This window comes from Cryptomeria japonica, chromosome 5, assembly GCF_030272615.1.
Source record: "Cryptomeria japonica chromosome 5, Sugi_1.0, whole genome shotgun sequence".
Lineage (NCBI taxonomy): Eukaryota > Viridiplantae > Streptophyta > Pinopsida > Cupressales > Cupressaceae > Cryptomeria > Cryptomeria japonica.
This window is the reverse complement of record NC_081409.1, coordinates 346,315,647-346,331,975: the sequence shown is the minus strand read 5'-3', so window position 1 is coordinate 346,331,975 and position 16,329 is coordinate 346,315,647. Positions and strand designations below refer to the sequence as shown.

General features: G+C 34.3%; 1 protein-coding gene across 1 annotated transcript; it reads right to left on the bottom strand.

The window, feature by feature from the left end:
- Window positions 1–2,243: 2,243 nt before the first annotated feature.
- Window positions 2,244–3,551, bottom strand: LOC131035523 (AAA-ATPase At4g25835-like). The gene has a single exon (XM_059220653.1). The coding sequence runs from the start codon at window positions 3,549–3,551 to the stop codon at window positions 2,244–2,246; it is 1,308 nt and encodes a 435-aa protein (XP_059076636.1).
- Window positions 3,552–16,329: the final 12,778 nt, after the last annotated feature.

The window sequence follows — 16,329 nt, the reverse complement described above, 5'->3', positions numbered from 1 at the left end:
CTTTATTGGTTTAATATTTATCTCACATTATTCCTATTCTTTTTCCCTCATATTACTAATACCTTGGTCATTGTGGAATTAAACCTTAACACCTCTAATAAAAACCTTGAAATCCTCTCTGAGCTATTTTAGACACAACTAATGGAGGATAAAGTTTTCCATTTAAACCCCCGAATCACAATCTTTCTGAGGAGAATAAAGTGTTGCCTTACCTATACACTTGTTAAGCGATGTGATTCTAGAAGGAAGTGGGGTTATTGTTGGCATCAACTATCATATCATGGATAGGCCATATGGGCAAGTGGCCTTATCATTCAATGGATTAATCATATTTGGTCAAGCTACCTCAAAGATGCTTGCGAGTTAAATTGAAACTCCATTTAATATCTAGGTGTAATCTTAGGATGATATGACTTGGAAGAGAACACTCTCCATTCCGTACAAATGAATCATTATTTGGAGAAGCCAATTTAGAAAGATCTATGTGTTGTTTTCCTTCCGTGTACACATGTGTAGCCATGCGACTCGATAAAAAAATGTTGTTATTGCAGGCGTCTGTCACAAAGAGGATAGCTAGGCTTGACCCTATCATTCAAAAGATTAATCACATTCAATGAGTCACCTTTTATAATAAAAAATTTTAAACCTTTCTTTTTGGTAATTAAGATTTAATAATGAGTCACAAACACCTTAGAGAACTATGATGTGTGCACTCCTAGGTTTGTGACATAGGGAAAAATCAATTTCATTTCGTGTTCCCTTTGCACACTAGACCTGACTACCTATCCTAGATTTCCATGACACCACAAAATTTATCGTTATGGCTACAAATCAAGGAAATTCTTAGAAAAAATCAAGAGAAAGAAATCTAGGCATATGTTATGATAAAAATAAAGTTTCTTGAAATTATTTATGTTAATAGATATATACTTTTTTTTTAATTATTTTAATTTATTTTAAAATAGTACAATTTTTAAGGTTTGTACAAAATTCATATTTGAGGCTACAAACCAACAAAATTATTGAAGTTTTTCAAGAAAGTGAAATATAGGTCTAGGTTATAATAAATTATAAAATTGTTATGATACACCATGATGTGCGTTTTAATAAGACATTATGAGTACAAGCTAGATTATTCAATTTTCTAAAAATATCAAACAACACAATTTACAAATTACAACTCAATCATATTATAATCTAGTAGATGTGACTTATTACATTCTTAATTAATAACTTGAATTCAATTTTTTTATTTTAAAATTTCATATTTTTATCAATATTAATCAATTTAATATTATGTCAATAATAGATTTATTATTATGTCCAAGGGGTTGAGCTTAGTTCATTAAAGCATTGAGTTCTCAATGTGGAGACCCAAGTTCAACTCCCATGAGGGACACCTTTGTGTAGAATTCTAAGTTGTGACTCTTGGTCTTCCATTGTTGTTTAAAGTGGATTTCTACTTTAATTATTAACATATTATATAAAATAGGTTGCTTTTAACATTTAAGTAATTTAATTTGTATATTATATGATTATTATTTCTAATGAGACTATTTTCTTTTATATTTTAATGAAGTATGCTTAAAATATGTTTGTTTACAAACATATGTTATAATGGTAGGAATATTGATGTATAAACCAGCTTTATTTACTTTGAACATGTATAGTTAGATGCATGTTTTATAATTCTAAACAATGTTTGTTTACAAGCATATGTTATAATGATAGGATTATTGATATACTTTATCAAGAAATCAGCTTTATTTACTTCGAACGTGTATATTTAGATGCTTCTTTTATAATTTTATGTTATTTTTATTTTCAATGTGCACTCTATTTTTAATGTGAATGTGTCTTTTAAGACTTAAACACATTGAGATAATAAACATAAAAATATTAAGACTCCCAAATTATTAAAATTTATATATAATTATTCACTAATAATCACATGAAATCAAAATGTTTCATGAAATTTTTTAATTTTTAATATGTCAAAATTTATTAAAAAATTATTCCTTTTTCATCAATATTGACAATCATTTACAATTGTAATTGTTAAATCCAATATGATTTTAAAACTTAAAAGGGTGAAATGCCTGACATGGTCAATTTTGAAAGCTATAACTATATTGAAGGTAAAGTGGGAAACCCAACTTTTAAGAGTTCTCTACGGGATCATTTTCAGGATTTATTCCTGCCTTCGTGACGCATTTTTCTTCCTTCTCCGTTTGGGACAGACTTTAAGCCTGTTTTTCCTTAATCTTGGCATCCAGGGCATTAATCACATTGCTCAATGCTTCGTCAGGAGTGTCCAGTTTACTCATCAGAATTTCTATAATTTCAGCAGGAGTCATCTCGGCCCCGGAAGCGATCTTCTTCTCCACCAAAGGATAAAGTTCGTGAGCTTCAATTCTCAAATAATTGGAAGCAAGAATATTAAAAACAGCGAAGTTGCAGTAAGAGAGCTCAATGTGAACATCCATTCTCCCACATCTAAGAAGAGCAGGATCGAGATGTTCAGGGTGGTTTGTAGTAAAGATAATAATACGCTCCTCACCGCAGCAAGACCACAATCCATCAGTAAAATTGAGCAAACCAGAAAGAGTAACTTGACTCCGCAGCTTGCTTTTTGTGGCCTTCTTGGAAGTTCTATCCGTTAGATCAAGTGAGCAGTCAATATCCTCGATAACAATAATGGCCTTTTCACTGGTCTGCGTAAGAAGGGCACGGAGCTCCTGGTTATGAGAGACCTTAGTGAGTTCAAGATCGTAGATATGATATTTCATGTAGTTTGCCACGGCGGCGATTAAGCTGGACTTTCCCGTCCCGGGAGGGCCGTGAAGAAGGTAACCTCGCTTCCAAGCACGGCCGATCTGTCGGAAGAAATCTTTTCCGGCCTTAAATCGGTCAAGATCATTGATAATTGTTTGCTTTATGGATGGATCAAGTGCGAGCGTGTGGAAAGTGGAGGGGTGCTTGAAAGGCATGCTATTCCATCCTTGTCCGTTCAAAGCGCAAAATCCGCTGTTGGTATATAATTTGAGTTCCCTTTTGCCCAGTTTATGGTCCGCCGCCTTTTCGGATATGTGGTGCAAATAGGCCTTGAGGAGGTTCTGGTCTAGTTTGTTCATTTTGAGAGTATAGGCGTGTCTTTCAACGGTTTCTTTGTCCACCATTTTCTGGATGGTGTGTTGGGTCCAGCACATTCTAACTCCGCGGAATGAGTCGTGGATGAGTTGGTCTGTGTCGGGAGAGATGCCCAACTCGCTCGCATTCACGCCTCGATACGCCGTTAGATTGCGAGCTTCCGACGCGCTTTCCAGATTTTTCACGTACTCTTCCGCGTCCGTGTACAACTCGTTCTTGTTCATTCCGTGCTTTCCTTTGAATTCTGGGAGGCTCACGCAACAACACAGATTTAGGCAGTCAAAAATGCGCATCACCCATTGCCTCACGATTTGACGTACCTGTGGGGGAAGATAGCTCTGTACGAATGTCAGAAACCCAAATATGGAAAATATCTTTCCGATTAAGGCTTCCAATTCCATCTTTCACTACAAATTATCAAGTGCTCGCTCACTGTTTTGGTTTGATGACAATAGTTTTACATGTTTTATAGAGACTCAAAGCGTCGTCTCGCTATCAAAACGACATTATTACCGTACACGTCGTTCAAGTCGTATATTACGATCTTGATAACTATAGTAACTTGTTAATAACTATAGTAACTTGTTATTATGGTTATGAGATTCGGAATCTTGAGTACGGTCAATATTCGAGGTGTGCGTTTCGTATACTAGTCATATGACATCTACACATTCGCATATCCTTCACATTTTCACTTGAGGCATGCATTTGAGTCCTCATAACGTACACATTAATAGTTACTACTACTTGCATTTCAACAAAGTGTAAGCATTATAGCATTATGTTCATAGTAAGATATATTTTGGCATTATGTTATGAACATGTCATTTTCTTTTTAGATGCGTAAATTAGGTGTCACTATTTGGAAGAGAAATGGTAGCTTGAACAAATAGTTAGAATGCATAACTATGTAAGATGGTAATTAGATAGATTTTTAAGAATTAATTTTTTATTTTTTGAAAAATTTGAATTATGTAATGATTTGTGGGTGTTTAGAGTAGAGTTTTGGAAAAGAAAAATTTGTAACAGTAAAACTAATGATATGTGGGAAATTGAAAGAGATTTTAGGTAAAGGATTGAGTGTTGCATACCTTCGATTCTTATAGACAAAGTTGCTGCAATCGAGCTTCCTCTTTTCTCCTTATAATTATGTATGGATTGTTTTACATTTTGGAGTATCTCTCAAAGGAGAACATTGGATAAATGCAAAGGCCATTTAGTTTCTTAACTTTGGATATGGTCATAAATGTTAGTCCCTACCTTTCTACATTTTCGATGTCGATCATTTCCTTTTGTAACGTTAGGCCTTGGAATTTGTGCATGGTAATATCCCAAGCCATTGTGAGCAGTATTTGCCTTTGGTTTCCTATTTATACAGGTATTATTAATACACTTTTGGGGTCATGTTCATTCCATGATGGTCTGTTGTATTATCAATCCTTGCTACAACATACATTGGAACATCTCGCAAGTTGGATCTAAGGGCATAAACAATTTCAACAACTTTGCCAAGAGCTCCATTTACCAATCCTGCTTGTGTCCATATGTTGCTTGTGAGCATGATGTGTTGGCCTCGACAAAGGAAAATCTATTTTTCAAGGTGTTTATCATCAACTGCATTATCTGTTTTGATCCTGGTGCTTGTCGCAGCACTAATTGCAATCAAATGGTTCAAATATTTTATCATTCATCTATTGTGTAGCATAACTAAATCATTGGTAGCGAAATGGTGTGCCCTGAATTGTCAAATTGTTCTTTTTCACTCAATGTAAGATGCTTATCTGTTTGTGTCATTAGAAGTTGCAAATCTTCTTATGTCGCTTCTGCATCTCGTATCTTTTGTAATATTTGAAAAAATTTCTTTATTTTGGAGTCTCACCTTTTTGTCGAAATATTGTTTGTAAGGTGACAATGGATGTAAATTTGTCCCATATTATTTTTGCATTTGACTATGATGCATAAACAGGTTTATCCCTCATAGGTGGAAGTTGTGTGAGGTCACCAATCAATATTATAGACAATCCACCAAAGTATAGATGTTATTCATGTGGGAAGGCCTCGCGTAGTCTTGTGTCTATTTTTTGTAGTAATTTTGGCCCTTTGTAGCTCATCTCATTAATCAATATGTATCTTATGTGTTTCATCTCTTCTTGAAATGGTGTTAATGCTTGTCCCTAGAATGGGTGCATTTCTTTGATAGGAACCCGAAGCATTGAATGTATAGCTGATGCATGCCTATTAAATGCAGCAACCCCTCTAGGAGATAATATTAGAAGTTGGTTCTTTTGTTGTGAACTATTACTTGCAAGTGATTTTCTTATGCGAGCAATCAAGAAGGATTTCCTTGTAGCTGTCATTCTTTGAATGATCATGTGCAACGGTTTATCTAAGGGATGTTTATTGTGATTGGTAATAATTGTTACTGCTACTTTTTGTTTTAGTGCTAGTATATAGTCTAGGACATCAAATTTTCCTACAATTGTCTCTTCTTGGATGTATGCCTTCTTCAAGTGTATGAATTGTGTGGCGATTTCATGAAGTTCCTAGGATATTGTTACTTGATTTCATTTGTTGATATCAAACTCATGCTTGCCAAGCATGTCAAGTTCATTTAGGCTAACATTGCTTGATGGAACCATTTGTGAATATAATTTCTATTAATTTATTTATGTTGTGTCTCATGTGTTCATTTCAGTTTTTCTATCTTCTTCTTCTTTAGTTCTTGCTCCCATTTCTGTGTTACGACTAACATGCTAGATAACATATTTGGTTGCACGTATTTTCTTCTAATTATTGTATCCTTTGTAAGTCCTATGCTTCAAAAATGTTTGTACAATAGTAACTCACTCAGGTAGAATATTTCAAAGTGATTTGAGTCCTCCTTTGGAATGCTATAGAACTTTGGAAAAACATTGATAATCGCTTTTACCTCTCTCTTTCCATTTCCAACCTTTGCTATTTGTAGAAGAAAAGTAAGATCTTACAGATTCAAGTAGTGTTATTATTTCAAATTTTGGAGGTTGACTAATGTAGGAATGCAGGTAGCTAGATTGAAATTGGCTTTTACTTGTTCTTCTTGTTATTCAATGGAACACTTTTCAACCAACATTCAAAGATGTCAAAGGTCAATTACAAATAATGAGTGACAATTTTTGAAGCATATGACATATTTCTTGTGCTCCTATATCATGCTCTACAAGAATTTTACTCATGAATATTGTATACATTGTGAGTGCCAAATCATCTTGTTTTTGGGTTGTAGATATTCTTATCAATATATTAATACAAGACTCAGATGCTCTCTCTTCTTTTGATGCATATTTAGCAATGTATTTTAGTACATGTTCTCGTGAGATAACTGGATAGCAATCTCTATTGGCTCTCCATATCAAAATTATTTCTAGATTGTGTTTGTTTATTCTATAGTCATTCTTTGAAGTTTCATATTATTTTTGTTGGCAAGAGACACTGCATTGATGATCAGATGTTGTCATTGATGGCAAATTGAGTCAGATATTCAATCTGCAGTTCATGATTTATTCATTCTAGAAGATTGATTGAGGTCCTGTGAGGTTCGATAAAAATAACAGTGTATCTGGTAGAGTCTACAGTTTGGTGGTTAGCGGATTATTTTTGTTGTGTATTTTCCTTTGCGGATCTAGGAGATGTATCGTGAATATGCCATTTATCTTATCTAGGTTTGTGGCCTTTGGTGTTAAGTTTGGTGTTGGTTGGAAGATTCAGTAGATGATTTTTCTAGTAGAATAGTGTTTTGGTGTAGTAGTGTGTGAAGACTCATTGTATGGATCATGTAGAGTAATTTTAATGGTTGTTTGTGTGTTTGAGGTTGATGAGCCAACATATGGGAAGCATGTGGACATCTTGTTTTGGTCCTCTTAGTTGCTTTTGGATCAGATTGATCCGATTTGGGTAAAATGTTTCATGTTGCGTGTTATGTGATTTTTGGGCTGACATGGAATTAATTTAATTTGATGGTGTGGATATATTAGTCTGATTGATATGATCATTTTCTATATTAATACTAATGTAAGAAGCATGTATGAGCGATTGTGCATAGTTTCACATGCATGGTTGACAGATTTGTGCTCTGGTATAATGCAAAATATCAGAATAGAGCGGAGTAGCAAAAAAGAGTGTGATCATGTATTTTGTGCTTAACTGCAACTATACTAAGGAATATGTTGATACTATTAATTAGTTCAAACCCTCTTGTATTTCTCATAATAATTTTGTAAGGCAGTGAGCCTTCCGGGTTGTACTCCTTATTTGTCATTTAGTAGTGAACTCTAGGCAGTGTGTCTGAATGCATGTGCATTCCCATTATGTAATATTTTTATACTTTTAATAGAGTATATTAATATTGTGGGTTTGAACCCCACCATGGTTTTCCCCTTATCTGGGTTTCCGCATAAAAATATTGGTGTTATGGTATTGTTGATCTTGGCTTTGTGTTTCTACACTTACTTTTCTTCATTTTGCATAAAGTGGTTGTAAGATCAAGTTATTAAAATTAAATTTGTTGAACATTGATTTGCCCCTCCCCTCTCAATGTTCCCTTGATTCCAACAATTGGTATCATAGCCTAGTTCCTTAAAAGGATCCTAACATCTTGTGGGAGATTCAGGAAGGTGTTTGGATTCCAGTGGTCTTAGACAATAGCTACTTGTTGCACTAGATGATCTTGATCAGTCCTAAGCCAAAGTCTGGGAAGTGAAAACAAATCTCAAGGATGCTGAAAATTTCATCCAGACATTAAAGGAGCAATTGAGTAAGTTGAAGGAAAAGAGAAAGGAGTTTTTTGAACAACTTCGGGAGAAAGAAGGTCAAAGAATTGGTGAAGAAGCCCTAAACAAAAAGACACAAGAATGTGATAGACTTGCTAGAGTTAATGCACTTCAAAAGAATGAGATGAAAGCCATTGTGATGAAATGTACAAAGAAGATTTAAGACAGGAAGAAGAATGATGAAAGATTGACTCAGTCACTAAAGGATAGATTTGATCAATGTTGTAGACTAAATCATGAAAATGAACTGTTGAAGCTTGAATTGATACAATCCAAAAATAATGAGCAAGAGCTTGAAAGATAGATCATAATTCTGAGAGATGAACTTACCACTGCTAATGAATACAAAGAAAAATTCAATGCTAGCTCAACCAAGCTGGATGAAATGCTACAAAGTCAGAAGAATAAAGGTGATATGAGAGGACTTGGATTTGAGAAAGGAGAAAGCTCCAGATCTAGGCAAGGCAATCATAAAAAAAATGACAACCTAATGCTTATAAATTCAATGGTAAATTCTTTGTTTGTAATAAATTTGGTCATATGGCAAGTTAATGCAGAAATAGAGCAAACCAAAATAGTTCATCATTCTCTGGACAATGTTTCAATTGCAATAAATATGGCCATAAGTCAATTGAATGAAAAAGTATGGTAAATAGGAGAAATATAAGATGCTATGCTTGTGGAAGATTTGGACATATTGCTAACCAATGCAGATCAAAGGGAAATCAATGTAATTCCAGACCTAATTAGAGAAACAACATTATTTGCTATGCTTTCAACAAATATGGTTATATTGCTAAATTTTGTAGAAGCAAGAATGTGAACAATAATTCACCAACAGACAAGAACAAATATGATGATAAGAGAAAAGAGAAGGTTGAAGAAATCATAGAGCAGTACAAGAAAAAATGGGTCAAGAAGAGTGATTCTGAGGCGGGAAATGGGTTCGCACCTGATTCTAGTGCTATAACTTCATCCGACAAATAAGCTAAGGCATCCGGCCTTGGGGGAAGCTTTCATGAAAATATTTCAAACCCCCTGTCTAAGACCTGTGCCTAATTTTGGCAGGTTACAAAGGTATATATGATGATTGTAGATATTTGTGATGGATTTTTGGAAGGACTTGAAGGTGCATAGAATATCTTTGTGAAATGAAGAGTATCTGGGAGTATTAGGGTTAAGTGAATTTAATGCAATGAAAAGTTAGGTATGCGAAGGATAAAAGGAGATTTAACAATTCATTTCTCACCTTGCATTCAAAGCAGAAGAGAAGAAGAGCATAGTAAAGGAGAATTTGCAGAGATTCCAAAGTGATATCCAGATTTGGTGTGCGATCTTGCGTCCTGTTGAAAGTTATTTAATAATAAAACCTCTTTCGATTGAAGTTTGAAATTTGAATTTGATAAGATGGCTACGTCTGGTACTACAACTTTTTTGGTTGTTGAAATCAATGAGCGTGCAGGTCCAAGCTTCAAGAATCATCCATTCATTTCCATGGAAGACAATCCTGAGAGGGCATTTTCATCAATGCCTTACAAAGTACTGCATATTGAAGATATTAGGGTATATACGCAATTCCCCATTAAGGAATTGGGTATCTCACAAATATTGAATTTGTATAATTATCAGCTAGCAGACAAGAGTTTGGTATTGAAACTAGAATTTCAAGAATTAGAGAACAAGGGTTTTGCACAGCTCGTCCGATTTTCGATGTTTTATGAATAGGAATGGATCCAATTCATCTTGAGTCGACTTCATGATGAATTTTTCTGGTTGGATAAGCCCCACAAAATCACCAAGTCAGTCATTTAGACCATAACAGAATTATGTGCAATTGGAGAACTGCCATCCCTAAAAATTGTGAAGAATGAAATTGTGATCAATGCGATGGGATCAAAATTTGACAAATGGGCGATGACAACCAATGATGTTCTGGAGTACAATATCAGGTTTGCATCAATGGTCAATGGGTACAAAATTTATTTTTCTAGCAGAGAAAATTCTATTTCCGGTGCTGCCATTTATACCGCATATAAGATGATGAGAAAGAACAATAAATATGATCTTTGTGACTTGCTTTGGAGTAAGCTTATCAAGAATATCAAGAAGATCAAAGAGAATAAGAAACATCCATTCAAATTCAGAACACTACTTCTATGTCTGTTTTTCTACTTTATGAAAGAGATTCCGGTTATTGGTCCAATGCAATGGGAATTCGATAGACCTGTAGGAGTTCAAATCCAGGAACACTTGTAAAATTTTGGTGACTCCAAGGTCTGAAGCAAGAATCTATGGGGTTATTTCAAGAACTTCCAGAAGGAAATGCATGATAGGGAAACAATACCTAAGTCTATTGTAGAGAAATATCAAGACACCATTTGCTTCATGGTAGATTCTAATAAGTGTTTGATGGAATTTGTAAAGCCCCAAACCCTATGGATCATGCCTATGGGCTACAAGGTCAAAGAAATATTTTTGAAACTATATGCATAACATATGTTGAGCAAACTAGTGGACCCCAATGAGGAAACACTAAGAACATACAAGAAGAAAATTTTAAAACTTCATCAGTAGTTTAAGAAACCGACGATTCAAAAGAAGGTTCAGAAATAAGTAGAGGATTTTGCACAAAGTATGGGGATAATAAAGGAAGTTGTCCAAAAATCTAGAGAAAAAAATATTTTCTCTGAGTAGTCTATGAAGAAGGAAGCAAAACTGAAAGTGCCTAATCCTAAGCCAAGGCAATTCTGAAGCACAACCCCCTCCTCGAGTCCTGCAAAGCTAGCAAGAAAACCTAAATCTTCAATCAAGCCATCTGGTGGTGAAAAGAAGACGAAAATAGTCAAATTTGTGACTATGGATGAAGAAGAGACTAATTTGATGAAGTTGTGAAGGAAGTGAAGGCCCAAACTCCAAAAGTCACCAAGATCACAAAGGAGAAGCATTCTAGTAGAACAAGGTCTAGTAAGAAATCTAAGTCATTTGAGTTTGATGAAGCTTTGAAACAAGGAAAATTTACTATTGTTCCTCCTATAATATTAGAACAGATTATTAATGAAGCTTTTAAGAGCGATAACTTGAAACCACTATTTGAGTGGTATGATAATTTTGATGAATCCTATAAGAGAACTCTAGAAGAGGCTATTGTAGAATACCTAAATGTATATAGTAGAGAATTGATTGAACTAATGGTAGTCATACCCAAGAGATTGTATGACATTTTGGATGTTGGAAGACAAACAACTAATAAGGAAGATGAAACACTGAAGTAATATGTGTTGTTCAACTTATGTTTAGTCATTACTATAGAGGAGATAGATATATTTCTTAATCTAGCAAAGAATGAATTCGGGAGTAAACACAAGGTAAACAAAATCATGTTAGGAAAGATAGATGAAGTGGCCAAGGAGACTGAAAATATTTTGACACAATTTTTGTCAGATAATCAGTATGAGGGAAATAAGGCTAAAGGGGAAGAATAAATTCATCTGAAAGAGCAAGACAAAACATCACAAGTCAATCTGGAAGCCGAGCAAATAGTAGATGACACTTCTGAGCATGCAGAGGTCAGTGTGCAAGGAGAAGTTAGAGGAGAGGAAATGAGGAAATTAGAGGAAGGAAAGGAAAAGATTGAGAATCCTCCCACTATTGGAATTGACCCTTCAGTTTCTGAGAATAATGCAAAAAAAAAAAAAAAGTCGAGGTCAAGGTTGAAGTCAAGACTGAAGAAAAAGATAGTACAAGGAAAGTAAAGGGAAATAAAGTCTTTGATGATCCGAAATTCATTCAAAGTCTAATCAACCTTGCTTCTTTGTCCCCAATTCAAAAGCTTCAACTTGCATCATTTTCACCAGCCAAAGCCAACAAAGATCTTTTGAAGTCCCATACCGAGGATAGTATATTGCTAAACATGGCAATCAATTTTTTTGAAAAGTTGATGCCCTCATTTCAAAAGGATACTTCAGATACTCCATTTGGGAAATTAAAGAGTTTGATTAATTTTGTAGACAAACATTTTGTCTTTTGAAAGTTCAGCTAAAGAAATAGTCCAAAATGAATTTAATGCAAAAAGCATTCAAAATTTGATAAGAATGATTGCTAAATATAAAACCACATTAGGAGAATGTACAAAGAGCATGCAAGATGTATTGTCTGAAGGTGGGAACTTTTACAAATCATGTCTATCCTTGAACAAGTTCACTATAGATATTGAGGAGAAGTCTAAGGTGCATGAGAATGAGCTTGAATGCATATCTCAGTCAGTTGATTCCTTGATAGCATCATTGAGTAGTCATGAGAATCAAGTAATATCTCTACTTGAGAAAATCAGAAGCCTAAACCATGATCGGTAGAAAATAATTGGGAGAGTTATTGAAGTTAGGAGTCTTATTACTCCTAAGTTGGACATTATGTAGAGTTCCTTCAAATATGCTCAAGATGCTCTAGCCAGTGGTGATCTAAATGATGTAAAGACAATAGAGACACAAGCTTATTTGCTTAGTGGGTTCTTAACCATATCTGAGTATCTGCATAAAGGTTGGTACAACCACTTGGACTCATTGAAGAATTATTATGTTGATATCTTCAAATTTTTGTGAGTGTATAAGGACGGTGTGTGCATGTGTAAATAGCATTTTTGATTGATGAAACTATACCTTTTTCATCGATGTTAAAGGGGGAAGAGAATAGATGACTAAAAAATATTAATCTTAGGGGAGATTCTTGATTCCTTGATTCTTTTGAGTTCGACAGTTTGATTTTGGTTTTGGTACGACACTTCTAAGTGTTGCCATCAATTGCAAAGGGGGAGATTGTTGGTAAGAGACACTACATTGATGATCAAATTTTGTCATTGATGGAAACTTGAGTTAGATATCCAATCCAAAGTTCATGATTCATTCATTCTAGAAGATTGATTGAGGTCCTATGAGGTCTGGTAAAAACAATAGTGTATCCAATAGAGTGTACAATTTGGTGGTCAGCATATTATTTTAGCTATGTATTTTTCTTTATGGATCTGGGAGATGTATTGTGAATATGCAATTTACCTTATTCCAGGTTTATGGCCTCCAGTGTTAAGTTTGGTGTTGGTTGGAAGATCCAGTAGACGGTTTTTTGGGTAGAACAATGTTTTGGTGAAGTAGTGTGTGAAGATTCATTGTGCGGATCGTGCAAAGTAATTTTGATGGTTGTTTTTATGTTCAAGGTTGATGAGTGACATATGGGAAGCATTGGGACATCTTATTTTAGTCTGCTTAGTTGTATTTGGATCAGATTGAGCTGACTTGGGTAACATGTTTCATGTTGTGTATTATGCGGTTTTTGGGCTGACATGAAATTGATTTAATCTGATGGTGCGGATATATTAGTCTGATTGACATGATCATTTTGTATTTTAAGGTGATGTAAAAAAGTGTGTATGAGCAATTATGCATGGTTTCACATGTGTGGTTGAGAGATTTGTGCTCTAGTATAATACAGAATATCAAAACAAAGTAGAGTAGCAGAGAATAGTGTGATCATGTGTTTTGTGCTTAACCATTCCTATACTGAAGAATTTATTGATCCTATTAAAATTAGTTCAAACTCTCTTGTATCTCTTATAATCATTTTGTAAGGTAGTGAGCCTTTCAGGCTGTAGCCCTTATTTATAATTGAGTAGTAAGCTCCAGGTAGTGTGCCTGAATACATGTGCATTCCCCTTATGTAATATTTTTATACTTCTAACACTGTATTTTAATATTGTGGGTTTCAATCCCATCGTGGTTCTTCCCTTCACCGGGTTTCCATGTAAAAATCTTGGTGTTATGGTATTGTGTATCTTGGCTTTGTGTTTTTGCACTTACTTTTCTTCATTTGCATAAAGTAGTTATAAGACCAGGTTATTAAAGTTAAATTTGATGCACTGATTCACCCCCCCTCTCTAAGTGTTCTCTTGATTTGAATAATTTCTTCCCATGATTGTCACATGATAAGGTAGTTATATTCTATTCTTTCCATGGATCTTTGTATCCAGACTCTATTTTTTATTGTTTTTTTGCATAAGCATGCTACCTCTCTACATTTTGTGTACCTTTAGACATGGTTTATTATCTTTTTGTAGTCATGAGAGTAGCCGGTAGAAAATATCTCAATTGTAGATAGCAAGCATGGGTCATCTAGTGAATATCAATATTATTGTGTTGCCTTTGTGTGATGCAATGTAGGGGTTCCAAGCATTGACATACCTATCAAATAATCTTCTCGTCAAGCTTATCCATGTTTGGTGCATTTTGGAGCCAGATGAATCCATGCACATGTGCAATTCCATGATGTTCCCATTTGTATCTACACCAATAATCTATTGCACTAATTAGCTTCTTTATGACTTCTTCACAAAAGATTGTGTAGCATTGATGTAGGTATAATGATGTGGTGTGGGGGTTATTTATTACATTATTTAACCATTGTTTATTTGTTTGCATTTTCACTCCCATACCATTTAAGAGCAATCATTGTACATCCAATAACTTTGTGTTTGTTGCACTTAATCTGAAAAATAGAGTGTGAGATCCTATTTGGTTGATCATATTAGTTAGTTCACACCAACTCTTGTTCCAATATGGTCTTTTTCCCCACATCATAGATCCAAAGTGCATGATCTCTTTAGCTAACTGTGTGTCAGGGGGATTTTCAACTGTGCACAAAGGTTTTCAATAGTGTTTGGCATGTTTTTTTTCATATTTTTTTATATGAAAAATACTACAAGCCCTTGGCTATGATGTCATATTATAAGATTGAATATAAATATAAAAATCTTGGATGTCTTCCAAATCTTTGGTTATGGAATCTCATCAAGTGCAATGCATACTCATGCATTTGAACTTCCCTAATTTATGGTTGTATTTGTAGTGCAATTCCATTTGGAAAGAGTGTTGAAAATGCCATGTCAAGCAAGCCTTCAGTATTGTATTCATTTATTGGTGATGAATTTATCTTAGACCAATTTATAGTGTTATTTGTGTTGTCCTCAAGCTCCAATGCTTTCTTAATAATTTCTAATCCATAGCGTTTGTTTGGAAACCTAGCCATAAATGATGACATGTGTACCATGGTATTCTCAATATCATCTTCATCAATGTTGATCCTATTATTTGCCACCACTATATCTTTGCTAGTTACAATATTGTGTAACATGTTTGAAATATCTATTCTTACTTCAGTAATTTGAGCTAAGTTGTCAACATATGGCAGCATCATTATAGTAAGGGTCATTTTTTACTTTGTATTGAAATGCTTCTCTAATGTGACTTCTACTTACCTAAAAATCAGAAAAATGACCTTTTGTGTGGAGTCTTCAAACTATGAGCACATCTAGTTCTTTTATTCTTCGTGGAAGAATATTTGCAATCTTCTTGATATCTGGTGGGAATCTAATTGTATGATCACTTTATGTATATTAACATCTAATAGTGTGAGTTACTTATAGTGCTAGGTTGACTCTGATAATGAGAATTTCTTCCACTTGGTTCAATCATTTTAAAAAAGTGGGTTGTTCTCCTATCTCCATGTTGTGGAGTGAGGAGAAGTGATTTATGACTCTCTCGTTGAAACATCTTTTGCAAGTAGCATTAATATCCAATGAATGGAGAAGCATGCCTGGATAACATTCCTTGTATATAATGCATGTTTTCTGATTGGAAAGTGCATCTTATTTTTCTCAAAATCTTATTATTATTGCGATGAAGTTAGCATTGTTGTTGACTAATGTTCCATTCTCTTTGTATTGTATTGTTTGCATATGTTGATATTGCCATGTTCTTTTCTCTAAATTTATAATGCATTTTTTTACAATTATTTCCTCTTTATGATGATCATAGTAATCTCAAATTTTCTCATAGCTCTGTAGCCTTTGAGCTTATATTTATTAAGAGTCATATTGTCTTTGTTGTAATTTTTTTATTCGCCTTCGGGTGGCTATCTCTTCTTTATGGAGGGAATAGTAATCACAATTTCTTTTTCAAGTTTGTTGTTGTTTGATCTCTAGTTGTTCTAGATCAGCATGAGTTGTCTCGGTATGGGAGTTTGTCATCTATATTCTAGAAATGTTAGGCTAGAGTAATATTAAGCACAATTTAAAGCAATTGAAACAATTATACATGGCATCAACATACCACAAGAAAAGCATGCAATAGTCAAAGAAGTGGATTTTGAATATAAGCTCAAATTTTCAATCATAAAAGGTATGAGAAAGGAACTTCTAAAAGAAGAATAAATGAGAGGTGTAGCATCCTAAAATTGTGACACTTGCAATTTCGACTGCATTTGGGTCTTCACGATGGCGGCGCAACACTGAACCTGAATGGAGACCCCGAAACTTGTTCATGACACCAAA

Bases quoted from the DNA above. Each gene is read 5' to 3' on its own strand.
- LOC131035523 (XM_059220653.1), bottom strand. From the start codon at position 3,551: ATGGAATTGGAAGCCTTAATCGGAAAGATATTTTCCATATTTGGGTTT.